The sequence below is a fragment of the Enhydra lutris genome, unplaced genomic scaffold (genome assembly GCF_002288905.1).
Source record: "Enhydra lutris kenyoni isolate GAN:26980312 unplaced genomic scaffold, ASM228890v2 scaffoldscaffold59, whole genome shotgun sequence".
NCBI lineage: Eukaryota > Metazoa > Chordata > Mammalia > Carnivora > Mustelidae > Enhydra > Enhydra lutris.
Genome location: NW_019154143.1, coordinates 12,355,872 through 12,382,124, shown reverse-complemented (window position 1 = coordinate 12,382,124; position 26,253 = coordinate 12,355,872). Strand labels below are relative to the sequence as shown.

The window sequence follows — 26,253 nt, the reverse complement described above, 5'->3', positions numbered from 1 at the left end:
GGGGGCAGAGACATCCAGAAGAGTTGATGGAGAGACGGAGGGGAGGAGCCATCGTGGAGAGTGTGGCATTCAGGAAAGCCATAAGTACGTGTGAGTATGTGCAGGCATGCGCCTGGGGGCAGGGGGCAGGGAGGGAGAAGGGCCTGATGGCGGATTGCCAGGTTGTCCTAATTTCCAGGCCACTGGTTTTTCACCCCCTTTTCATTTTTTATTTTAGACTTAAAAGAAGTTGCGCAGGTAGTACAGAGGGTCTCCAGGCCCCATTCCGACTCTCCCTATTGGCCCTATTCACTCAAGTCATTTCATTTTCTTAAAGCAGGACTCCCAGGCTGGCTGGCTGGCTGTCAAGCCACGAGTCTGGGCCTCTCCTGCTGGAAAAGCACACCCTTGGGCTGCAGGCAAGGTCCCATGTGACCAGGCCCCACCCCCCCACTGCTGTGTTTCCCTTGCCCACCCTCACCCCAGTCCTGCAGCCCTGCTTCTTCCATTATAGCCCATCTGTTGTCACCATCGGACTCTGACCCCCCCAAAAGGAAAGGACCCAAGCCTTGGGCCTCAGCGGTCTTTTGCTCTTTTCTGGTACCCATCAAACAACCAGCAAATAAATGTTATCAGCAGAAAGCCACACAAAACAGAGATGCTGGGAGACCAGGAAGAGATTACATCTGGGGTATCACCTGGGTCACGGCAGGCCCAGGGTCCCAGAGGCTGAGTCCCCCTAGAAGGGAAAGGAGGAGCCAGAGACAAACCAGCCAGCCTTACAGAGCCTGAGCTAGTCACCAAGAACCTGTGCCCGTCCCATTGTCTGCAAAGAGATGCACCAACCCACTTCCCAGGTGGGAAAGGAAGCGAGGGTGGACACAAGGTCAGACATACGCCTGTGGGCCACATCTGCCCCACACCTCAGGAGTGGGACTGGGAGCTCACTCAGTGTTCACTTTTGTGGGGACAATTCTTTGCGGGAACTCTAGGCTGCCCCCATATGGCTCCAGAAACTCTTTTTCTTCTCCATCTGCAGAAAGATGTCAGAGTTGCAACCCTTCCCATGGCTGACTTCTCCAGAAGTTGGGGGGCCTGGCTTGGACCACTGTGGGTTTAGGGAAGTGGAAGGTCCTGGTTCTGGTGATTCCTGGGGACAAACAGACTAACTTCCTTTTCTTCAGGGAGCAGAGCTCTGCCCCTGGACACCTGAGCACACAAGCTTGAAAGATGCAAGCCCGCCTCCCAGTGGTCGCATGTCAGAACTGCAGCCTAGCCTCGCCCTCCCTTCCTCCCCAGGCCTCTGGTCCAAGCCGCGCCTAGCTGCATTGGCCAGGTGGGGTCCCACGGCCCCCATCTGTCTCTGAAGGCTTCAGGTGCCCAGGTGAAAGACAGGTGCCAGTCCCACATGAGCAAAGAAGCATCAAACTGCCACATACATGCAAAAATGCAGACAAACCTCTGCCTTTTATTCTGGTTTTAGAAAGAAGGATACACGTTCAGTGAGGTCAAATAACCCACTCAAGGCCAAGCTTGTATCAGTCCTGGGGCAAGTCACCTCGATCTGATACTAGGTTTTCACCTATTAGCTGCACATCAGTGACCCAAGCTGCTTTAAAAATATTTATCCGTGCCTCTGACCCCAACCTACTGAATCCGAATCCCTGAGCAGAGTGGGAATGTGTCTTCTGCATGCCTCTCCAGCAAGACGAAGTGTGCCTCTGCCCTAACAGCAAGGAACCAGAGGACAGGCTGTTACCTCCTGGAGGCCAGAGGCAGGTTCCATAAAAAGTGATCAATATCAGTTGTGAAATGAATGAATGAACGAATGAGTGAGTGGGTGAACAAATGATTCCGAGGTCCCGAGGCTCTGACAGCCTGCACACAGTGTTCCACACCCGCACACGGACACGGACACACACATTCAGACGCGCACAGGTGCCCGGGCAAAGGGAGACCCAGCCTGGGATCCTGCAGGGGGTCCCAGCTGCGCCAATCCCCCTGACCCTCGGTTTTTCGCACACACATGCACACCTCCTTCTTCACTGGCCTGCAGTTACTGTACACTGACTGAGTACCCGGCCCTGCCCTGAGCTGAGCCCTGTCCAGACAACCCCTGTGGTCTCTGAAGGGCCAGCCCCACTTGGTGGCCTTCCAGGCCCCAGGGCTGGTTTCTAGCATGGATGGGAGGAGAGGGGCCCCAGCAGGAAGGCTGGAGAGGCCGTGCGTCAGCCAGCAGGCGGCAGCCGGGCAGCAGAGGCCCCTCTTGGCAGGCAGCCTGCTCGCACACTTGGCTGAACAGAGACAATGGTGGCTGCTTCTCCATCCCAGCCTCCTTCCCACAGGCAGAGCCCGAGGTCCATCAGTGTCCGGAACCTCCCCCAGAGCCCAGCTGGGAGGCAGCCAGAGGGCAGCACAGGGGGACTTCCCAGGAAGGGCAGCAAAGCCCCCTGAGAGCTGGCAGGGGGGTGAGGGATTCTGGAAGGGTCCCTGGTGCCCCTCCTTGGGAATGCAACTTCGTGGGATGGGCTGCGTGGGAGGCAGCCAGGCTTCCACCCGGCCCTCACAGCTCCCAGACCAGCTCCTTCCAAGAGGGCCCCCAGGGGATATATCATGGCCTCTTGCCCCTCAGCCTCTCCCAGGTCTGAACCTGAGGGACCTCCTTCCCTGCTCTGAGGAAACAAAGGCCCCTTGTTCCCAGGGCTCTCCACAGAGCTCTGGAGGCCCCATGCCCTCTGGCCTTCACTGACCACCAATGGTTCTGCTCTGATGATTAGCAATTGGGTGTGTGGGGTGTGGCCTCTCCCATCTGCCCCAGGTGCACGGGTGATTGTGGGGGAAAGCATACAAAGGCCTGGGGCCCCAGAGTCAGCATCACTGAGTTTGTCCTCGAAGCCCCAGGAGCCCTACCTCTCAGGGGGCAGGGCCGAGCCACCCTGCTCTCTCAGTCACCTGAGGCTGCCTGGGGTCTCCCAGGACCTCTCACCCCAGGCCACCTGACTCCCAGAGCAAGACTGTCCTCAGGGCTGTGGCTCCCCTGGCTTGATTGCCCAGAGGCTTCTGCTGCCCCAGCCTCCCTTCTGGAAGCTCAGGGCCCGCGGGTTCTTGGATTCTCAAATGAGTGCTGAGCTGCCCCCAGGCCCAAGCAATGTGGCCACTTTAGACTGTGGAACAGAGAAGGGTGACATGGGAGTGCAGCCCACCCCTTGACCTCTGTCCTCCCTTGGGAGTGAGCAGGGACGAGGGCAGCTGCGGGTTGCCGTGGGGGTGGGCACAGCAGTAGCGGGAAAGCTGCAGGGAGGACTGCAGAGGAGCAGGGGCTGTCCTTCAGCAGGAAAGGGAGGGCCTCCTCCCCAGTGCGGACCCACTAAAGCAAGTCTCCTCCATGGGGTCTCATCTCAGGTCCCTTCCCCCACTTCTACACCCCAGAACTCGGGGTCTGAGTCTGTGAAGCCATCCCAGCTTCAGAGCTGATTGCGGTTCCTCTTGGGTATGATCTTCCGGTAAGTTCTGCGCTCTGAGATGTTGCGTTTCACCTTGGCCGTGGTGGGGGCCTCCTCCTGGTGCAGGGATGGGCTGGAGTGGGACTTCTTCAGGCTGGGCTTGGGCTCCTGAGCGCCTCCGGCTTCCCTCCCCAGCTGCTCTTCCCACAGGTCCAGGTCATCCGAGGGGCAGTGCAGACGGGCCACCAGCAGCTGCACGTAGGTCTCATAGCGGGTTTTCTGCAATACACGGCCCTGCCCCCTTAACACCAGCCGGGCTTCTGCACAGGAGGAGGCCAGAAACATGCAGGGCAGACCTCTCCCACGTGTACAAAGCTCTTGACAGTAAAGATTTCTGCAGAAAGAGGGCTGGACCCACAGCCAGTGTCTGCACTGAGCTTGAGAAAGCCAACTTTGCAGAACACGGCAGCCACATCGCCAAATCCTGCAATTACCTGGACAGGATTCTAACAGCACCCACCAGCCCAGCCCTGTTCTAACAGCCTCCACCTTGTAGCACTGTAACTAATGTCTCCAGAACGTGTTTCATCCCCAAGACACTAAAAGATCCATAACCCGCTAGGCCTGATCTGTGCGGCATTGCACACAAACAGCTCACATCTGTACTGAAGCCTAATTGAGTCTGAATCGCATTTTAACAATTGGCATCTGGAGAGCGGGATGCTAACTACCTTCATCTGTTTAACACTCGGAAGGCCTCTGTAACTAGCAGCCTTCGGATAGGGTCCCAGTGTAGTAAGTGCCTGCTCACCCTGGGTGGCTGGGTGGCCCAGGAGTCCTTGTCTCCACTTGATCAAGAGGGCAATGAGGTCTAGGGAGGGCCTGGGTTTGCTACAGGTTGCAGCTGGTCATAGGTAGGGAGAGGCTAGAATTCTGCAGGCAGAGCTGGGTCCTGTCCCCCCAGGACCTCTGGGAAGCAGTGCACCTACCAAGCCAAAGGCTGGGCCACAAAGGCAGGGAGGGGACAGCACAAAGCCCAGCACACACAGCCAGAAATGACACAGATGCTCCCTTCTCTGGTCTCTGCCTCTGGGTGGCTCTGACCCTCTCTGTTCTCATACTGCCCCTCACCTTGCCCCTCCTGTTTCAGGTCCCAGAATGTGCACACTGACCAGAGGCATAAGGTGTAAGGGGGGATGGGGAGATACAATGGGGGGTCAGGGGATAAAACAGTGCAGCATCAATCAGAGGGGTGAAAAGGTCCTTGGTGAAGGCTATAAATGAGGTACAGCCCTGACTGGAGTAGGATGTGAATTCATGGGGTTTGGACACGTTGTTTCATTCCTCCTTGCCTGTGTCCTCCCCTGTAAAGTGAAGATCATGGTCCCTACGGCAGTTGTTAGACAACTAAACAAGGTAATACAGGCAGTATGACAAACGCCATAAATACTGCCTATTAGGACTAGGCAGGTATTAGGGGAAATAATTAAACTAAAATCACAGTTTTTCTTTCAATTTAAGTGAAGCCAAGTACACTACACTCTTAGGTGAAAGAAACTGATCAAACGTCTCCTGTGAGTGTTTCCAGAAAAGCAGCTTCTATGAGCCCCCAGGACAAGAAGTAAAGGGGTCTGAGTGCACACGGACGCACACACTTTGCGCACAGCCCTACACGTGAATTCGCACACGGGGCCTCCCCCAGCCCTGAGCAACCCTGGGGAACGAAGGCTGCAAGGCCAGATGCGGCCACGAGAGGGCAGCAGAGGGCCCAGCCGAGGGCGTGGGAAAGCCCAGCGATGGCGGAGACTCCGCAGCCTGACCTCATACTCCAGGTACTCCTTCCTCAAGCGGTACTCCTCCAGCTCGCGGCTGCGGCCCCGCCGCTCCGGTAAGTTCCTCTGCAGATCCAGCAGGTCGTCGGAGGCGGCGTCCAGGCAGTTCTCGTGGGATCGATGCTGCTCCTCCTGGGACCGGGAGGCGGAGAGGGAAGCTGTCCCACCGCACCCCTATCCGTTCCCAGCCCGAGGTGCGCAGCCCACCGCAAATCCCTCAACGTTCTGGACCCAGGCGCGCAGCCCGCCCACCCTCCCTTGGTTCCCGGGCCCAGTGTGCAGCCCACCCCTCTCCGGGTTCCTAAGCCAGGCGCGCAGCCCCGCCCTCCCATCTCCCACTTCTTCCCCGGGGCTAGAAGCCCCCTTTCCCGCCGCACCCACCCTTTCCGGAGCCCGCGTACCAGGGAGCTTTGGGCGGGACCTATAGGCAGGATGGGCCTGACGAATCGGCGCTGGGAGCCCACCGCGGCGGGGAAGGGTGGCGCCGAGTGCGTGGCCGCGGCCAGGTTGATGCGCGCGATCCAGGAACTCATCTCCTTCGCGGTGCTGAGGGCAGAGGAGACCGTCAGACCCCAAGGTGACAGAGTCGGCCCTGCCCCTCTCCCCCCACTCCCACCCCAACCTCCTATGGTCTGCACAGCCTTCCAGACTCGGGATTCAGCGCTTCAAAAAGCCAGAAGCCCGCCCACCAGTCGAGGTAGTTGACCTGTGCTGGTGGCTTTTATCATCCGTCAAAAAGGAAAATCTAGGAAGGCGGTAGATTTTTAGATCAAATGGGGGGAAAAATCGATCACTAGAGGCTTCCTGGAATCCTGGGTTCAGAAGTAGGAGGCTCGACCAGGCGCTGGACCAGGGAAGAGGCCCGGTCGGAGGCAAAGTGGGCGGGGTCGGGGGAGCAGGTGCGGCCCAAGGACCTCTGCCACCAGCATTCTCCCGCTTCCACCATGGCCCCGGCCAGCAGCCATCAGAGGGTGATGAGTGAGGAACCCGGGAGAGGCAAGCCGGGGCCTTGCTGCTGGTCCATCCCCCCCACCCCCCCACCCCCGGGGACTTACGGAGCCTGGAAGAGGTAGATGCGCCAGTCGGCAGTCCGCAACTGGAAGACATGCGGCTTCTTGGTGTAATGGGTGGCCGGTGTGGCCAGCGAGTGGTGCACCCCCACAGGCTCGTCCACCATCTGTCCCACCAAACTCTCCCCTGCCGGGGGGCAGTGCTCCTCTCCCTGCCGGGTGGGGGGTGCGGCACAGGAGCTCAGAAAAGAGGTAATCATCAGTTGCCCACCCTCCGAACCATTCTGGGCCCTTCCCTGCCCTGCCTGTCAGGGCCATGCACCCCCTTCCTACCTTCAGGAAGTAAAGGACCATCCCTCGAAGCAACGTGTGGAACATCTTCCAGCCGCGCTTGCCCCACGGCGCTGCCCCAGGAGCAGAACACAACCAGACTCAGACACACACGACCCCCTCTCCCTGCCAACTTCATCCCTCCCCAGGTGCACATAAACATGCAGCAACATGCCAGCACCATAAGACACAGTCACAAAGAAGCAGGTGCCACACCTCACACCCTGGCAGTTGCACTCAAGCCCCACCAACAACAAAAGCAGATGTCCACACCGACTGTCCCCTCTCTCGACACTCCCACCCACAAGCACACTGCCACCAGATGTCTTTCTGGTCCCATCCTGAGAGGCACAGGGGCTCAGCTCCTCGTGCAGAAGAAGGCAGGCTTCTCCGGAGTCACCTCTCCACCTTGCTCAGGCCCTGTGGCTTCTTGAAGCCAAATGCTAGTTCCCCGGCCGGCTACCTCACCCTGTCCGATCCATCCAGGACCCCATTACTGTTCTGGTCCTGTCGCTGCCCTGCTATAAAGCCTGCACCTGTCCGCAGTGAGGCCAGATGTACCTCCTGCCGTTTTGTTCCCAGCAGACTATGCCTGCTGCTTTGTCTGGGGGGGATGCCCTCTGGCCTCTTCCACCAAGGTTCGGCTCAGATACCATCATTTCCCAGAAGCCTCACCCATCTCTGTCCCCACACCTCACCCCCAAGTCTAATCAAAGCCTGCCCCTCCTCCACACCCCCATACTTGATCTCCCCCTCCCTACACCCCTCAGCCATTTCCACCTTTTATCCCAGTCACTGATGTGCTCACCTAACCTCCCCCTTACCACGGGGGCCTGGGGAGCAGGGAGTACCTAGGTATGTCTTGTCTCTGAACCCCTGTCCCTGGCATCTTACCCGGTGCCCAGCACATGATCCCCATCAAGGAAGCAACAAAGGCTGCCTGTCCCTGACCCTGACCGTGCCATCCCTCTGCACCCCAGCCCCCCGGTCACCTGCGCCAAGCCGCTCCGCACTCCCGCAGGCACGCACACATTTGGGTTTGGTGGCAGACACGAGCCCTCCATGCCACAGGGCAGCAGACACTCACTCTTCTTGCCGTCCGCATCGTGATGCATCTTCCGGGCCAGGATGCCCTGCTTGTAGGTGGGCGCCGTGGGGTTCTGGGCCAGCTGCAGGAAAGGGTTGCTCAGCTTGCCAGTTGGGGGAGACACCTGCGCCTTCTCTGGTCGGCCTGCGTCTTCTTCATCCCTGGACATCAGAGAATCAGGTTGGGGGTACTGACAGGCAGAGGCCACCAGGAGGTGCCCATGTACCTGTACCCCAGGATCCCCAAAAATGAGTTCTTCAAAGCCAGCCCATCCATTCCTGTCATCCCCACCCCCCCCCCACGGCCCCTGACTTCTCCAGGTGTTACCTGGGCTCCTTCACCCCTTGGAGATTCGCCCAGGGCCTGGCCTCTGGCTTGACCCCGCTCAGAGGGGAACACTGTCCAGCACCTCTCCCAGGCTCATGCAACTCTCAGGTAGGCAGGTGGAGGGAGGACAGGCCCAGGGACAGGGGAGAGGGGCAGGGGGTGGAGGGAAGAGGAACTGTCACTTACATAGCCCATTCAAGCTTCTCACTTCGGATAGACCAGTAGAGGGCCTAGAACAGAAGCACACAGTGGGCAGGGAGCCTCGGCCCATGGGGCCCAAACTCTGGCTGGCCCAGGTCAGACAGGGCCAAGCTACAGTCTGCCTCTTCTACCCCCAGCACAGCTGCCTTCCTCCTTGAGCAGGAAGCAGCTCCCACATGCATCCAGCTACCCACGTGTGCAAGCATGCAGCCACTGACGGAGCGGCCATGTGCCAGGCACCGTGGCAGACGCTCCAGACAGGATGAGCAAAGCAATCGTAGTCCCTCCCTGAGCTTAGGGAGGCCTGAACTAGTTCTCTGGGAAAGGAAATGAATCATCCAGTACCATCCTGCCCTGAGGGATGGGACAGAGCAGGAACAGCCCACCAAGGTGGGGGGGGGGGGCAGGCAACAAATGGATGGTGAAGTAATGAGTCAACGAGGCATTGGGACTTGGAAATGATCTAACAGAGTATTCATGTCCATGCAGTCTTGCTTGCCTTTTTAGCCCCGGCAATGTCTAGCAGGGCACCAAGCACACAGCAAGCGTTCTAGAAACATCCACCACACAGACAAAAGAACCAGCGCATCGCTGCGTATGAAAAGCCAGCCGTGTGCCCCGCGCGCTGTGCTAGGCCCCTGATGACCCTTATTTCATTGTGAGCACCACATCGTAATGTAGTCGCTACCCCAGGAGGAACTCGAGCAGGCCAGGGGGTAAGCTGCCCAAGACTAGAGTTCAAACCCTAGAACATCTGGCTTCTAAGTCTTAGACTTACTGGCACTTGAAACTCTCTTCTTTGCTCATTCCGAGAACCAAAGACCCAGTGCATCTCAAGACTCCCCATGCTCAGAATCACCTGGAAACTCCAGAGAACATCTTAGGGGTCCCAGCCCCAGGGATTCTAATTCAGTAGGTCCAAGGCAGGGGAGCCTACGAGTTTGCACAAGCCGACAAACTCTAAGGTGTGGCCGCTGGCAGCTGGGACGCACACTCTAGTACCTTCCGTACACCGGCCGTGGCCTCCCGAGGACACTGCAGCAGAGCCAGGCCCAGGCTGAGCATCGCCCCCACCTTCGGCGGGGATAAAGAGCTACAGGGGGAGCCCCGGTATCACGAGCCCAGGGAATAGCCCCGTGTGCCTTACCTTCAGCAGCTCCTTCGGGAAGTTCCCGCCGTCTCGCAGGCCGTTCAGGTTGGTGATAAATTCCTGGCAGCTCATGCTCTTCCCAATGTTCTGTGGCCATTGAGGGAAGTGAGGCAGCAGGAACACACTCCCCACCCCCACAGAAGACCTCCCCCCACCACCGTTGGCCACTCTGGAACCTTCTCCAGTTCTCCAGACCTACCTCCCCCAGAGCCCTTCCATGACCCCACCCCAGGCCTCTGGCCTCAAGCTCCCCCGTGCCCTCACCTGTCCGTGCAGGTCCGTGTTGAGGAGCATGATGGCACAGGTCAAGGTGTGAACGGAATCTGTCCCAGAGGGAGGCAAGTGGAGAGAAAGCTCCTTAGAACCAGGACTCCTGCCTTTCCGCTGCCCAGGCTGGGTGGGGTGACCGCAGATGCTTTTGGGTCTCCGTAGCCCCCCAAACACACGCCCATGAGCTGGTACCCAGTAAATGCCTGAGCAGACCCAGGGGACACTTCCATGCCATCCCCCAAGGCAGCCCAGCATGCCCTGCCTTCAGGGCCCGCCCCCTCCCTACCTGCAGAGGAGAAGGCCCCCGGATTGCAGTAATGGAAGCGTTTGGAGAACTGGTAGAGGATTCGCTCCCGCTCCTGAGTCTCCCCGCTGAGCACCAGGGCCTGGAGGAAGCCCCTGGAAGGAGGACCAGAGTCCAGGACAGGGCCCAGGCTGGGGCAGCCAGCAGGCTCCAGAGCTGGGGGCCAATCAGATTCTGGCCTCACCGGGGCTACCACCTCCCAGTCATCCCTCCTCCCCAGAGAGGGCCTGGAGGCCTTACCGGAGGGCTCGGTCCAAGCTCTGGCCTCCAAACTGGAAGAAGGACAAGTACTCCTCAGCCACAGCCCTACTGAAGTCATTGCTGTGAGAGGAAATAGGAATGAAGCCCACAGTGGGGGGTAGGGGGGCTGTCTGGGCTGGGACCGCAGATGCCAAGGGGCCCCAGGACCCGTGCACATCCCCAGAGGGTGAGAGGGCGAGGGAGCAGCCAGGGTCTGGTCTGCTGTGGGCACCCGTCTACTGCTGAGTGAGGAGCACACGTGGAGTTGGGTCAGGGGCCAAGGTGGCCAGGCCCAATGGCTCTAGGCAGGGCTCAAGAGTGTGGAGAAGGGGTGACAAGTGGGACTAAGAGGAAGAGGCAGGCACTGCCCGGGGACGGATTAGGACAGGAATGAGGGGATGAAGGTCAGCAGTGGGGCGGCCGGTGGACAGAGTCTGCTGACCGTGCCTCCCTCTCCCGACACAACCTCCAGCCTTGCCCAGGGTCAAATCCCCTTACTTCTTCTGCAGGTAGGAGGCCACTTCAGACTTCCGGAAGCCTTCCAGGTGATAGAGGCGAGAGGCCAAGTTCCAGGCCACCTTGTTGCTGCTGACACCATTAGCCAGCTTGTCTCTAGTCTGTGGCCTCTGGCCTTCCTCCGGGCACTGCGCCTGGGGCATGGGGCTCTCGGGAAGCCTGCGAATGTCCAATAGTGTCCTCAGACTTCCACGAGGGATGGACAGGTGGGGGTACTGGGTCAAGTGTCCCTCCAGGTCAGTCATGGAAGGGGTGATCAGCAGGGGAGCTGGAGTGGTGGAGGGAGCAGCTGGACCAGGGCCTCACTGGGGAAACTCATGCCTGGCCTTGCCTGGCCAGGCCCGGGCACTGGGACGATCCAGAGACCTGGCGTACCTGGCAGGCTGGCAAGGGCGGGAGCCAAGCTTGCACACGGTGCCTTCTCAGGTCAACCACAAGGACGCTCTGAGCCTAACTCACCTCAGGCAGCAGGTACAGCCCTTTGAAGATGCCAGTGATACTGAACCCATCCCCAGGAGGGACGGCACTGGTGTCCCCGACCCCCACCGGCCACTTGTCTCCCTCACCTGTCCTGCCCTGCTCATGATGCCCCCTTGCCCTCCTCCCCTTCCCTGCCCCAGCCCCAGGTTTTCCTCCTAGAGCTGGAGCCAAGGAAGGTGCAAGGGTGAGGGGAGATCAGGCTTCAAGCACGGTGACAGCCGGCGGCGGGGGTGGAGGGCAGTCAGAGGTTGCTTCCTCTGACACACTCGGGGGACACTCAGCATCTGACACTCAGAACTTTCGAGGCAGCCAAGCCCAGTCTCTGCCGGACTCTTCCATTTCCCCGGCAACCCGACTACCGGGGCTGGGGGATCCTCCTTATGGGGTGTTGGGATATTCCATAGCCCAGTGACCAGAGTTAGGGAGCCGGACAGGAGCAGCATCAGCAGCACCTGCAAATGTTCCCGGGTAAACCGACGCTTATAACACGAGGCCACACCCGACAGTCCCTCTGCCCGAACACAAACGTCCATCTCTGCCCCCGCCTGGGCCGTGTCTTCACAGCTCACTCCTCTCTGAGGCTCCTGGGGGTGTAACAGCACCCCGCTGCAAAGGGACAGACACATCTCGCCCCCCCAAAACACAGGGCTTCCTGAAGTCTGTGTTAGTGAGGCCAGAAGATTCTAGGAGTCGCAGGAAAAGCCACTGACAGACAAGGAACCGGAGGCATTAGTCCGGTGGGCCGTCGGAGAGCAGAAAAATGACAACACACTGGTCACAACTGAAGAGCGCTGTTCGATAATCCGCTGAGCGAGCCCAGAAATGACCTCGTGGATTAGTGTTGTTACAAAAATAGTATCTAGATGGGGAGTTGCTTTTGAGGAAAAAAATAATGCAAATATAAACTGTCATGGGATTGGGTACTTTAAATGGGTGCACTGTACGGTCTGTGAATTATTTCTCAATAAAGCTATGATTAAATTCATTAACGGAGGTTTGGGGTCTGCTTGGGATTCTCTCTCTTCCCCTTTCTCTTGGCCCCTCCCCCTCCAAAAAATAAAAATTAAAAATCAAATTAATTGATTGGGATGAAATAAAACAATAAAGTATGATAAAAATAGCCTCTGTGACCTCACTGTGACAGTCAAGCACAAAGGAGAGCTCCCATGGGACCAGCACACTCGGGCCAGGAAAATTAGCCCAATATTGTGCTGAAAATAAGACTGAACTTCTTTGTGTAATAATATTTAGCATCCTAGCAAGAAAAGTCCTAATTGATCCTTTTTCATTACTTACTATGAATATATGGTTCTCATTTCAGGTGGATCTACTTACTTTTCTCTTGGGCTGAACTTGACTTTAGTTTTGGTATGATGAGCCCTCTCTTCTCAGATCCAGAAAGACTCCCCACTGATTCCCAAGCCTCCCAGCACCTCCAGAGACTGAATGGTTTTCCAGATGCATGAGAGAGATGCTTTCGTTTTGACTGCCTGAGGTTCTGTCCCCATCACCCCGTGGCACGGAGATGGGGGGGGGGGCGACCCTCCAGTTAGTGCAACCCGAACAATCACGGTTCCCCCTTGCCTCTTCAGGAGGTCCCCTCCTTTCCCAGGTGGAGGCCCCAGGTGCTGGCAGCCCCCTGCAGCCTCTGGAGGGAGGCAGACATCTAGCTTGGTTTCCCCATGGTCCCCTTGGTTTCCTGCGTCTGGCCACAGATTTGGGGTCATTCGATCCCGCTGTGGGGTCCCGAGATCCACTTCCTTGGTTCCAGTCACACCTGCCCTTGGTGTTCTGGCCTTCCCCCAAGATCTGAGCCATACCCTCAGCCTAAGGTTCACCGATGGGTTTCTCCCAGACACCTCCTTCAAGTTCAAAGCAGTGTGTCATCCCCCCCAATGACAAACTCTGACCTTCCCACTCCCTACCCTGCTTAGCATGACACCCATCTTTTCTGGGTACAGAGCCCCCATCAGGGCCCTCAAACACCTCCCCCCCTTCTCTCCTGGTGTCCAGGCTCTTGGGGCATTGCCTTGCCAAGCGCAAATCCTGCCCCGTGTGTAAAACTGTCTGCTTTTTGGTTTCTCATGCTTTCCAACCCTCCAGTGTTGCTCAAAGCTGCAGGCACCCATCATACAATCCTGGCTTAATCGATGTTAGTATATTAAATCCCAGCAGGCATTTCTCATGCTCCATCCAGGCCAGGGAATTCTTAAATGTATCCACAATTAGAAGCCAGAGAGTGGGGTCGTCGGACACTTACCCTGCCACAGCGGTCAAGCACACGCCAGGCTGGACGGCTCCAGCCTTAGCAGTCCCGGCTGGGCCTTCACTCTTCACTTCCTCGCCTGGCTGTGGGGGCTCTCCTGCCTCCTCTTTCTCCGGAAAGCTTGGCTCTGCCCCATCTGTCTCCAAAAGTGAAGGGCATGAAGCTTCTAGCGTCTGCTCGGGAAGACTGCTGCACCAGTTGGGGCCCTGGGGCAATGGGCTGCCTTCCCGTGAGGACACAGGGCTGGGCCTGGGGCCAGGGCCTCTGCTCTCAGACTCGGGGCTGCTGGGCTCCGGCGATGAGGCTGGGCTCCCCCAGGGGCCAGGAGCCAAGGTGCGCAGAGCAGACTCCTGGGGACACTCAGCATCACTGTCACCTGAGGAAGAACATGGAGGAAAGATGACATGGGGTGAGAGGCAGGCTGAGGCCAAGGGGCCCCACAGAGCCAGGAAAACAGCCTGGAGGACCACCTCCGCAAGCTCCCTCCCTGCAGCTCCACCCCCTGGAACTGGGCAGCACGTTCTGTCCCTCCTCCGGCTGGGGACCTCCCACATGTGGAGGCAGCGGGCAGAAGGCTCCCAGGACTCCAGACCCCAGGCAACCCCCAGGGTTCAGGGCTTTCTAAACCACTAGGACCCAGGCATCAGAAATGCTGGGTCTTTGGCACATTTCTTCATGAATTCTACGAAATGAGCATTTTCAAACCCTTTGCATGAATGAAGTCATAAGAGAAGCAGGATTTCACCCCTGGTCTGCCTTCCACACGATACAACGGGACTTCTCAATGCTGTCTGCAGATCCAAGGACAATCTTTGTCCCCCCACCCAGATCCAAAGCCTCCCGCACCCAATTTCCCAGAGCCCATAAGAGGTCTCACCTTCGTCCTGGGAAATCAGAGGCACCCCAGGCCAGGAAGGACCCTCTTCCATCTGCCAGCCTTCTGGGCTGGGCAGGGCCTGTTGAGAGAGGCACAGGATCTCCGTGAGCCCTCGAGGCACTGAGAACGGGGATAGGGGAGAATGACTTTGAATATCCAGGGCCCTCCCTCCCTGTTCTCTTCCCACCCTGGCAACAGGGCCCCAGTCTCATCCGGAGCCCTCAGATCAGAAGAGGAACCCCGGAGAGAAGACCTGCATCCTATGGGTACTGGTGCCCACCCTGAGAATCGAGAATCACCGGGGCTCACATTCCTCCATACAGATGGGGAAGGGGAGGCCGAGAGAGGGGAAGTGACTTGCCCAAGGTTGCACAGGATGCCTGGCAGAGCTGGAGTCAGATCCAACTTGTCCTGTTTCCGAGGTCAATACTTTGTCCACACTGGATGCTGCAGATGGGGCGGGGCCAAGACTGTCCCCCAGAGAAGTCTTAGAGAGAAAGAGAGGCAAGAGGTTTGACCCAAGGGAAACTGTTCTTAGGGCTTTTAATGTACCCCGCTAGGCCTCAGGAGCCCCTCCTTCATGCTCACAGATTTCCAGTCTTCTCTGTCCCCATCTTCCTCCCTCCGTGGTCTGTAGTACCAGCCCAAGGACCGGCTGTATTATAGGGAGGGTGACAGCGCCCAGGCACTGGGGCAGAGCAATAGCCACTTGCTGTGAGGATGGGGCTCCCAGGCATCTCCCTGAGGACCCCAAGGACCCTAGAGCAACAAGATCACAAGAACGCACTCTCACGGGACAGAGCCACAACACTGCAGCCTTGGGGTTGGGGGACACTGACAGTATCTAGCAGCTCCTGTTATCTTAGGGTCAGGTAGGAGATCCACTCTGGGTAATGACTCTTCTGCATTTTCTCTGGGACCAGAGAGATTAGAAAGTAATAGTCCCACTCTGCCATCTTGAGTTTCCTTATCTCTTGAGCAGAATGTTCCCTGGGAAAACTGTGCTCCCTACCATCTCATGTCATTTGTCCCCAGAGCTCAGCCCAGTTGCTATTGAGGATATCTGCCATTGTCATGAGGGCCCAATCTATCCACCCTGGGGAGTAGGGTGGAGGGGTGGGAATGAAAGATGGTGAACTCAAAGTAACCAAATGCCGAAATCTCTCAAGAAAAGGCCAGACTCTTAAAACAGATATCTCCTGCCTGGGGCAGAGGTCATCTGGCCTGTTATGGTTGGGAAAGTCCTGGAGGTGGGAGGGGTCAAGTCTAAGAATGGCCTGGAACACACTGCCTTGGAGGAGCTGTTTGTTCTCCAAATGTGTCCAGACACAGTCCCTGGAGCTGCTGAGATGGAGACATTTGTGGACTTAATTGCCAGCACGTTCCGTTGACATCATGGCATTTGTACAATGTCCTGTAATTCTGAAGGCCACACTGGGCCTGCTTTTCTGCTATATTGCTTCAGGATTCCAAAAGGCCCTAGCATCGAAAAGGAGTGTTCTGGGCCCAGTGACCACAGAGAATAGCCCTTCCTTCCCTGTCCTTACGCACAGTCTTGGGTGGGTCCCCAGGGCTCGGCTTACCTCAGTCTCCCCACAGTCAGGAGGTGCTTCAGGGGTCCCCTTGGTGGCCTCATTCACTACAGGCCACGAGAAAGAGTGAGGTTTGTAGGTGGGTACAGGGAACGGAGGCGTGGTGTGCCCGCTAGAATCAGCTGTGCCAGCCCCCAAATCCAGCTCGCTGTCCAATTCCCATAGGACTCCCCCTCCTGGGAGAGGAGGCTCTAGGATGTGGGGACACTCGGGCTTGGGTCCCACATCCATGCAGGAGTCTGAGAGCCCCCAGGACAAGCGAGCTCCAGAAGCACTGTCCGAGCAAGGGCTCTCCAAAAAGAGGGGATTGTCAAAGAACAGGCTCTCCTCCTCAGCACCCCACTCCGGGGAGGAGTCTGTCTTTCCCTCCCTGGGCCACAGGGAGTGCTGGTTCTCCCCCTCAGTGCCACTGCTGTCTCCTCCTGGGGCCTCATCCACTGGTGAGTCATCCACAGGTGAGCTGGGGAGGAGGCCTGAGCCCTGGGGGCCTGCGGGGCTGGAGGGGAAAGCGGGGAGCTCCACAGGGGCAGCGGGGAGGCAGCACCTCAGCTCAGCCCTGAGCCCCTCTGTCTTCTCCAGCTCCTCTTCCAGGTCCAGGACACACATCTGGGCCTGCAGGATGCCTGCCCAGAACACCACCTGCGTGGACGTGCTCTGGCTCTGCCTCGGGCTCCCCAGGGGATGGCTGTTCCCTGGTGACCCGGGGGGCGCTGCTTTGTGCCTGGGCTCCTCCTGGGAGGAGCTACTCCCCAAATGCAGGGGCTCCATGCTGGAGCCCCCAGGGGGAGCATCTGGCCTCGTAGAATCGGGAGGCTCCAAGGCCCAGGTCTGTTCTCCATGAGGTTCGGGAGGGTCGGGAAGGCTGCACGTGTCCCTCAGGTGCGCCCCTGGGCCAGGCTGCAGGTTGTCTCCCAAATAGAGGTTGAGAAATTCCATGGGCTTGGGGTGTTCTGAGAGTCTGTCGTCTCCCATCATCCAGCGTGCAAGCTGCTCTGGCGCCCCCAGAAGTGTCTGCCTTCACAGTCCCATGGTGTGGGTCTGGGGCAGCGCTGGTGGCGGATGGGAGGGGCAGCGGGATGGATCCACACGCCTACCCTGGAAGTGCCGAAAGCAAATACGTGTTAGCGAAGTGTGCTCAGCCCCTGGAGGCCCACGTCTTGTGTATCAGACAGGTTTCCGGGGGTTGCCCCCTTGGCCGAGGGGCGTGTGCCCTCCACAGCCTTGCCTGGTGTGAGGGGGGCACCAGAGACGCTGTCCACCCCCAGTCGCCCCACCTCTACTGCTCGCACCACGGCGGCCCTGCTCCGGAGACACCTGCCTGCTCCTGAAGGTGGCCAAGTGGCCTCCCTGAAAAAAATAAATGGGACATCTTCTTGGGCATTAGGGGCAGAGAACTTAGACACTGAAGTGGCTGGTGGCAGGAATGGCAGGTGGACGTCCCTCAGAACAGCATGAAAGCCGTGGTAAACTGAAAACACACGTCAGCCAAGAGCGTGGGAGCCACGCAGACACAGACTCCAGGCCAGGAGCCCTGAGGGAGGCACAGGCACCCAAGAGAGGAAGGCACAGGCTGCCTTATTTCTACTTCCCAGGCCTCCTATCCTGCCTCATCTCAGCTGGGGGCCCCTCGCAGGAGGACCCCCCAGTCCTGGGGGCCCAGCCACCAGCTGTGAGGGGAGGGGAGGCCATGGCGGAGCCCGTGGGGGCTGTACCACACCAGCTCAGACCCGCCCCATGCATTGGCCACACTAGCACCACGTGCATGCAGCCGAGGAATCTTGAAGGGTATTTTCCAGGAGCACGTGTCTCCCTCCTCTGCAGGTAGACAAGTCACATGGCTCTCTGGGTGGCCCTGCTTCTTCAAAACAATGGCTTGTTTTGGTCCCATGGACACCCATTTCCCACTGGGCAGAGGATCCCAGGCAGCTCAGGGTTAAGGCTATGGCCCTTCCAGCACAGTATGGTCCCCAGCAAAGAACGCACCCCTGACTCCACACATCTTCTCTGGTCTTCCCTTTGGCCACTTCCTTCACTCAGCATCTGCACCCTGAAGTCTTACATGCACTTGTGTGCTGTATTAAACTATTTGGGGGAACAAGGTATAAAAAAACACACACCTAGGGGCGCCTGGGTGGCTTAGTGGGTTAAAGCCTCTGCCTTCGGCTCAGGTCATGATCCCAGGGTCCTGGGATCATACCTGGCATTGGGCTATCTGCTCAGCAGGGGGCCTGCTTCCTCCTCTCTCTCTGCCTGCCTCTCTGCCTACTTGTGATCTCTGTCTGTCAAATAAATAAATAAAATCTTAAAAAAAAAAAGAAAGAAAGAAACACACACCCGCTCCCAACTTGTAAACCACTACCCCTACCCCTGCAGCTGCCTACCTATGGGCCCACCATCAGACATCAGACTCAATAAATAGGAATCCCCAGGGCTGGAAAACCAGGGTCAGATGAGGGGCCTACTATCCAAACCTATTTCCTGAGGTCACCTAGGAAACATGGCTTGGCACTGCGCCCTCTTTCAGGAGGGTGCCCGACAGAAATGACACAGGACCACCATGAATTTCAGTTTCTTGTTCCTCCTGAGAGCCTCTGCCTAAAAGTCCCTCAGAAATAGAACCCCTTTCTGGACTTTTCCCTCTCTGTCCCAACCCCCCACCCCCACCCCAGTCCTACCTCGGAGCAAGAATATGTCATTGCTGAACTCGGTCTCATGATCCTGAACTTGCAGTCCCTGGGGAAAGCCAACCTTCAGGGCCACCAGGTTCTGGCAGTGACTGTGAAAATTGTGCTTTCTCCAAAGCTGGGGCTGTTGCTTATTTTTAATCTTGGATACGATGTTCTGAATCAAATCAGTGTGCACTGGTCTTGCCCTGGGCTCTTCTTGCATGGGTCTCCTAGCTTAGCCTTGGCTCCTGCTCAGTTCTTTGTCTCCACCCCTAGCCCTGCCCCCATTTATAGGCTGAGGATGCATAGGCTTTGCTCCCTAAGTATTCAGCTGGCTCCTCAGAGGGCCAATCCCAGAATACCTCCCTCCCCCTAAGCAGCCGTCCATTTTCTACTCTCCGTCCTCTCTGTGTAAGAGAGCTGCCATGGTCCTCTATCCAAGGGGGAGGGAGGAGTTGAGTCTCACAACCCACTGTCTATACTCTGGCAGCCCTTCCAAATCCATGCATCCCTCCCCAGGCCAGTGGGAGAGAGGAGGTGAGATCCCCCCACCGCAGCCTTCTGGAGCAAGCGGCCCACACGGTACTGGGAACACTGGGAAGGCAGCTCCATTTAGGAGCCAGAGGACAGAGGTGAAGGGAAGCACCTTATTTATAGCTCTCTTCCCTCCCTCCCTGCCAAGACCTAGTCTATTTGTGCTTGGCTGGCCCTCCTCCCCACACCCCTGCTCTGGTTCTCATTGCTCCACACATCCACACATGGTATGTGACTGCGTGTCAGCCTCAGGAGCATGGCCCTGCGCCCACGAGAGCATTTTGCCTGGATGACAGCACTCCCCCTACTCTCATTAGTGAACTCACTTAATGGGAAAAGTTCAAACGCCCATAACTGGAATGAGAAGAGCCAGCAGCGGCCCATGGAGAGGACATCCTGCCATTTGTATGAGACAAGAGTCCCACGTGTTCCTCTTTGCGAATACATACATCTAAATAAATCTGTGCATGAATTAAGGAGCCATAAGGGTGGGTGTTCACAACTCTGCGAGGCATCAAAGGTCACTGGATCTGCCCTCCCAGGTGATCCTCAATGCGCTCCATTGGAAAAAAATCAGAGAAGCTGTCACAGCTTTCCAGAGACCAAAAAGGAGGGAGCAGATTTCTGGGGCCCAAGGAGTCTAAAGGGCCTGAGGGAGGTAGGGATTGGGACTGGGGAATGAAGGGAAGCAGACAGACAGATGGAGCACTGGGTAGGGAAAGAGGTGTACGGTTTGGTTGGGCCACGACTCCTCGGAATCAATTAAACTCACCCTGGCTCCACCCCAGCCCTCAATCCCCGTCTCAGAGCATTTAGCGCAGGGTGTGACCCCCAGTGCTTTCCGGCACGCTCGTCTGCATCCCCTTCCCAGAATGTGAGCACCAGGAAGACAGACTCCTTGTGCTTCTGTTCACCTGTCTCAGCACAGAAGTACTGAAGGACTGAATCTGTTGCGTGCATGTGTTATGCCCACACCCGCCTCCAAAGTTCTGGGTATTCCTTATACTTCAGTACAAGTACATTTGGAAGTACATTTGGAAGTTAAAAGTCACCTCGAGAAGTTCCGGATCACCCGTGGGACACCTGGGGGGTGGTGACAGAGCCCACTGGGCAGTGTTCCTGGCTCTAGGCTGGCCATTCCAAAGGGGCAGCACATAGCTCCACGGTATAGAGCAAATACACATACAGGATGCCTAATCTTTGGGACATGCTTATACTAAAAATTTCCTCTGTTTAACTGAAATTCAAACTTAATGGGCATTCTGTATTTTACCTGGCAACCCCACGTGCAACTCACGGGGGAGGGGAAAAGAACGTACCAAGCCCTTGCAATGCACCTGTCATGCAGCTCGGTGCTTTACAGCCGTGAGCTCATCTGCAGGTCTGGACAGCCACCCCACACATGAGACAAGTGGTAACATTTCCTTCCTACTAAAAAGGAGCAAAGACTCAGAGACTGAGAGAAATGGACCCAGGGAGCTCAGCTAGTAAGTAGGGGAGCTGGGGTCTGCATCCAGGCCTGTGGCTCTCTTAAGCATCACTGTCTCTCCCCCATACATACATCAATTCCCTTGGGCCTTTGTGAATTGAATGAAGCATAAATTATTTTGAAGCAGAGAGTCTCTTGAATTCATCAGTTTTACCACTGATCAGTGCAGTGCCTACTTGACTCAGAAGTGGTACTCTGAGTTTGTGGAATTCTGTGGTACAGAATTGTGGTCCTCTGAGTTTGTGGAATGGAGAAGATGGATGGATGGATGAATGGATGCAAGGGAGGGACAGAGGGTAGAAGGGAAGAATAGATAGATGGATAGACGGATGGATCGATGGTTGGCTGGAAGGGAGGGATGGATGGAAGGATGGGGGGAAGGACGACGGATGGATGGATGGATGGATGGATGGATGGATGGATGGATGGATAGGAAGGATGATGGATGGATGAATGGATGGATGGATAGATGATGAATGGATGGGTGGATGGATGGATGGATAAAAGGGAAGGATGGAGGGATGGGTGGATGGATGATGGATGGATGAGTGGATGGGAAGGATGGATCCTCAGAAAGCCCCTCCTCAAAGATCTTACTAGAGGACTAGGAAGACTGAGGCTTAGAGGAGATTAAGCATCATTTTGACCTCACGATTTCCTCCCAAGGGCAGTCTGCCATCTTCCTCCCAGGAAGCCCAGTGCCCTTGAGGCAGAGCTTTCCCAGAGGTGAGGTCCTGCCAGGCCAGGAACCAAAATGTTCGTATGGGTCCTGGCTCCCACACAGCAGCTGGATAGAGAGGAGGAGACGTGAGGAAGACCCACCCACTCAATCACCTTGTTTGGGCTCTCTGCCTGTGCAAGGCCACTGTCACTGAGGATTTAAGAAGTGTCTCTCCTCCCCTGCCCCCTTTCTTCTTCTCATTCTTTCTCTTTCTCTTCCCCGTCTCCTCTCTCTTTCTCACCTCCTTTTTAAATTGCTCTTCCCTGAATGAAGCGATAGGATGAACTGGGGGGTAAGGTCACTTCCTATGGCCATCAAGGCAGCCCCACCACTCACCTGAGTGGGGGCAGGCTGACACGGCCAGGGTCAAGGGTGGGGCAAGGGTTTCTATTTCCTGGAGGGAGGGTGGCACCTTTTAGGCAGAGGTGGGCCAGGAACTGGGGACCAGAAGCTCAGGTCTCCAGCGCCTAGAATTTTCTTGGTTTACTTTCTTTTCTCAGCCCCGGTGTTCAGTGAAATCTCTGTTGAAATGGCTTGTCTCAGGTATCCTAACCAGAACAAAGGAGGAAAAAGGTCTGCCACATGCCTCATAAGGTGGGTTTTGTTCACCTAAAAAAATAAAGTGGCCCTTTGATGGTTTGTGGAATGGAAGGATAAGTTCCAGGAGAAGTGGAATGACTCTGGAATCCAACAAAATGCTCTGAGCTCTTCAGACAGTGAGCGGAAGGAATGGGAAGGAGCTGAGGCTGGCGGAGAGGGAGGAGGTGGGGGGGACACCCCCTCTCTACCTTAGTGGAGAAAACTGCTGGGGCCAAGCAGCGCCTGGCTGATGGGAGTACAGGACTCAGAATCTGACTGCTGGGGGATCAAGGGGGCGTAAGTCCCTCCACCCCTACCTGACCTTGCCCTGTCTTCAGTGCAACACTGTCTTGATCTTGGGGGCGAGGAGACCCATTGGCTCCTGGATTGTAATTTGGAGAGTGGATTTGCTTTTCACCACCCCCGCCCCCAGCTTTCTGCTTGGGCACACAGCCTGTACCCTCTAGTACACGGAGACCACAGGAGGCTGGAGGAGACCCTGCCCCGAGGGGGGAGATGGTGCCTTGAATGTCTGCAGCCCCCTCTGCCTGGAGGCTCACGGACGAGACTCACTCAAGTCCTGCCTACAACTGACAGCTCTGTGACTCTGGTCAAAAACTTTGCCTGGTTCCTTATCTATAAAATAAGGAAATAAGATGGAGTCAAGCTATTCTATAGATCTGTGATAAAGCAGAACGCGTCTGGGAGCTGCTGCTGCTGGCCCGGCCCCCTGGTAGGTGCTCAGAAACAGCACGTCCTATTCAGTTCAACTTTGCTCCTTTGCTGGTCATTCAAGAAGCCAAAACAAACAAGCACACAGACAACCCTCCCAGTGGGCTCCCTGGGCACTGAGCCTCCTCCTGGAGCCTCCCATCTCTGTCCCTCACTCCGTTTAAGCTTCCAGACTCAGCAGACACTCCTTCCTTTTGCCATGGCAATTTTTCCTTCCAATGGAAAAAGCAAAGGCTCCTCGCCCACCCAGGGATTTAGGAGGCAGCCTGTGCCCACACAGCCCTCAGGAGAAGCCAGGTGAGGGATGTCATCCTGGAAGGCAGAGGAATAGAGAAGGTTCTTATCTGGAGTTACAAGACAGATGCTCCTGCCTGAACCTGGGCCAGGGCGCCATGAGAGACAGCACTAGGGGCAGCCCCACATCCTGCCCACACGGAAGAAGACTTCATGCAAGTGTGCACCGGGGTTGGGGGGGGGGGGGGGGGGGGGGGGGCGGGGGGGCAAGGGCCCCGGGGGGGGTGGGTGTCAGCTGGGGCTCAGGCAGAGAGAGAGAACAGAGAGGGTGCAGAGAGGATGGGATATAGAGAAGATGGGGGCAGAGAGGGTGGGGGAAGAGATAATGGAAGACAGAAAAGATGGAGGGCAGAGAGGATGGGACAGAGATGCTGGGGTATAGAGAGAATGGGGGCAGAGCACCGATGCGTCTCTAGAGCAGCTGCCTCCTGGGAAGGACAAGGACCCCGAGGAGGGCTCAAGGCCAGGCTGGACCACTCTCACCCCTTCTTGGGTCCCCCCCCTCCTTCCCCAAAGAGCCCACCGCCCAGGTTCTAAGCCCTATGCTGGGTGGTTCCTCATCTGTAGAAAGCAGCAGTTCTGGGATGTTCTGAAGCTCCAGAAGGCTGGGGAGATAGGACCCTCTGAGGCACATTACTTTCAACCTGGCTAAGGTTCAACAGGCCTGAGGGGTATTACTATCAGCTGACAGGTCACTCTCCCCTGCCTTTTCAGCAGAGGAGTGACACCAACCATACGATCTTAGGCCCTAGGAGGACCTTCCCTCTGGCAGACTCCCGTCTACCATGAGGTTGACAGCTACAAGCAGAAGGCCTCAATGTCCCGAACAGGGAGGCGTCTGTGAGTAAAATGATGGCCGTCGCACCTAAGGTCAATGGGTCGAAACATCGGCTGCCCTGGCAAGCCGGCTACTGGCGTCCCTAGCACCAACCCAGCCTCTCGGAGTACGGCGGAAGGCGAGGTAGAACCAGGAGCCCCCTCATGGTGGATTCTGTGTCTGATCTCCCACAGTGACTGCACCCAGAGCTGCCCCCCCACCCAAAGCCCAGGCCTGCCTGGCTTCCTTCTCTTCAGCCTCTCCAAGGCTCACTGGAGGCCTCTGGCCACAGAACCCCTCACTGGGTACCGCCTCACAGTCATCACCAGGGACCCAGGGAGGCCCACAAGAGGTTCAGGAAGGAGCCCCTCCCCCCCATAACGGCAGATTACCCCCCCTCAGCGGCTCTGGAGAGGCCAGGGTAAGTGGGGGCCAGATTGGGAGGGGTAGGTTGAGGAAGGAGGGGGACAGCGAGAAGGAAGACAAGGGTGACCGCTCCAGCCCTGCCAGGCCCACAGAAGGTACGGACACAGTGGGCCCACAGAGTCCTCCTTCCTGTCCACCTGCCCCAGCAGCTACCACAAGGGCCCACACGGGACTCTCCGCATCCCCTGCTCCCCCCAGCTCCCTCCCGGCCGCCACCCCCCGCAGGCCCACCTTGCTCACCTCCAAAGGCCCTGGGAGAGGGCAAGCAGACCTTCCCGATACAAGGGCCGTCCACCAGTGAATGGAGAATGTGGCTGCCGGTGCTTCCGACTTCCGCTCCCCTCACCACCGCACGCTCAGCCCTCCCACCCAGCGGCCTCCCCAGGGCTCCTGAGCTGCTTGCCACCTCACACTTCCTGCCCACAAGACAAGCGCCTCCATTCCCAGGCCCACTGCCTCTGGCCCCCTTCCCCAGGCCGCCCACTGCCTGGAGGCCCCTACCCTGCACCAGGCCCAGAGAGAAGCGCCAACGCCCTTCTCCCCAGTCAAGGGCCCCAGTCAAGGGCCCAGGGAGAGAAAGGGGAAGGTGCTGCGCCTTCGGCTGTGGACAGACCCCACCCCCTTCCTCCCTGTGGTTGTCCCCAGGTTCTCATCTCTGCCCCAGCTGGCAGTCCCTGGGGGACAGAGGAGGGCCCTGGGCCTGGCAGCTTTTCTTTTCTTTTTTTTTTTTTTTTTTTTTTTTTTGCATAAATGATATTGGGAACTCTGCGTGGCTTCCTCTCCCGTAGGTAACAGAGGAGCCGAATGCCGTTGTCTTGCTTTACAAAGCGTCCTCCGGTAGCACCTCAGCCACCCCTCTCAGCTACTTTATGAAGCATTGCTATGTCCATTACAGACAGGAGGCAGGCTCAGAGAGGTTATGCTGCTGCCTACAGTCACACAGGCTGAAGTTAGAACTCAGAGTGTCTGACCAAGAGAACCAACTGCCATCCATTCCCTATTGCTGAATTCCCAATGGGTGTCTGCAGGACACAGGTCCCAGGTGTCCACGAGTGAGAGACAGAGGCTGGTGGGGAGCCACGCTCATGCACCAGTCTCTTCTCCCTCTGAACAACCACCACCAACATCCCTGCTGAGGCTCTAAAGCCCCTGTCTCCCGCCCCTCAAGCTCCGGGCCGCATAATTCTGAGTGCCCCAGAGACCCTGCCACTTGGGAGTCCCAGAAGCAGAGCGCCTTCTGACCCAGGCCACCCCAGACCGTAGTTTATAGGCCCTAGCTCCAGCTCTACCCCTCCTCCAGCTGTGTCCCTCCCCTACAAAGCCATGTCTACCAGCCCCTTCCCCACCACACTCAGAGCACCCAGGAGCCTGGAATTCTTTGCTTGGGGGGCAGTGGGGGGTGGGCACGTGCCATCTGCCTGCCATGAGGCATTGCTTCACTTCTCTGTGCACCACCCTCTCTGAGACGGGGAGGGGTGTGGACCGCACTTGCACCTGTAGGCAGGTGGCCCTCCCCATGCATTGTGGTACAGGGTAGAGAAGGGAGAGGGGAGGCGGGGAACGGCAGGGGTTGGAGGCTGGAAATGGGCCCAGCTGCATGCAGTAGCCACATTTGCAGGAGGCCGAGAAGCTCAATTCAAACCTGGACCTTCAGGTCACTATTAAGATGGGAGGCAGGGGACGCCTGGGTGGCTCAGTTGGTTGAACAACTGCTTTCGGCTCAGGTCATGATCCCGGAGTCCCTGGATTGAGTCCCGCATCGGGCTCCCAGCTCCACGGGGAGTCTGCTTCTCCTTCTGACCTTCTCCTCACTCATGCTCTCTCTCACTGCCTCTCTCTCTCACTCAAATAAATAAATAAAATCTTTAAAAAAAAAAAAAAGATGGGAGGCAGGAGGATAGGACACTTTACAAAACACTTTGTCAGCTGCGGTTGTAATTTTTACATATTCGAACACATCCGATGGGGCCCTCCACTGTTCATTCTCTGGGCCTGCCCAACGGGAGGGCAGGCTTATCTCGCAAGTGCCTCAGACTTAGTGCAATGTTAACCTGGTTCGTCACCACCCCAGGCAGCCCCTCCTTCTGTATT

At 57.2% G+C, this 26,253-nt stretch overlaps 1 protein-coding gene across 1 annotated transcript; it reads right to left on the bottom strand.

The window, feature by feature from the left end:
* Nucleotides 1-1,415: 1,415 nt before the first annotated feature.
* On the bottom strand, nucleotides 1,416-24,655 carry LOC111158393 (pleckstrin and Sec7 domain containing 4). Its single transcript, XM_022520395.1, has 18 exons — nucleotides 24,403-24,655; nucleotides 15,896-16,999; nucleotides 14,674-14,799; nucleotides 14,313-14,391; nucleotides 13,430-13,811; nucleotides 11,065-11,072; nucleotides 10,672-10,978; nucleotides 10,174-10,254; nucleotides 9,916-10,028; nucleotides 9,624-9,682; nucleotides 9,357-9,446; nucleotides 8,195-8,238; nucleotides 7,682-7,842; nucleotides 6,598-6,668; nucleotides 6,310-6,476; nucleotides 5,656-5,800; nucleotides 5,243-5,386; nucleotides 1,416-3,701 (listed from the first exon to the last, which is right to left on the bottom strand). Exons 2-18 carry the CDS (start codon nucleotides 16,877-16,879, stop codon nucleotides 3,444-3,446), a joined length of 3,219 nt encoding a protein of 1,072 aa, XP_022376103.1. The 5' UTR covers nucleotides 16,880-16,999; nucleotides 24,403-24,655; the 3' UTR covers nucleotides 1,416-3,443.
* Between the last annotated feature and the right edge of the window lie 1,598 nt (nucleotides 24,656-26,253).

What these genes read in the sequence shown, in the direction of transcription:
- LOC111158393 (XM_022520395.1), bottom strand. Translation starts at nt 16,879, where the DNA reads ATGATGGGAGACGACAGACTCTCAGAACACCCCAAGCCCATGGAATTT. An exon ending in CTGACTGTGGGGAGACTGAG is followed by an intron (nt 14,800 to 15,895) that starts GTAAGCCGAGCC and finishes TTTCTCTCTAAG; the next exon opens with ACTTCTCTGGGGGACAGTCT. An exon ending in TCTGATTTCCCAGGACGAAG is followed by an intron (nt 13,812 to 14,312) that starts GTGAGACCTCTT and finishes GTTCTTCCTCAG; the next exon opens with GTGACAGTGATGCTGAGTGT.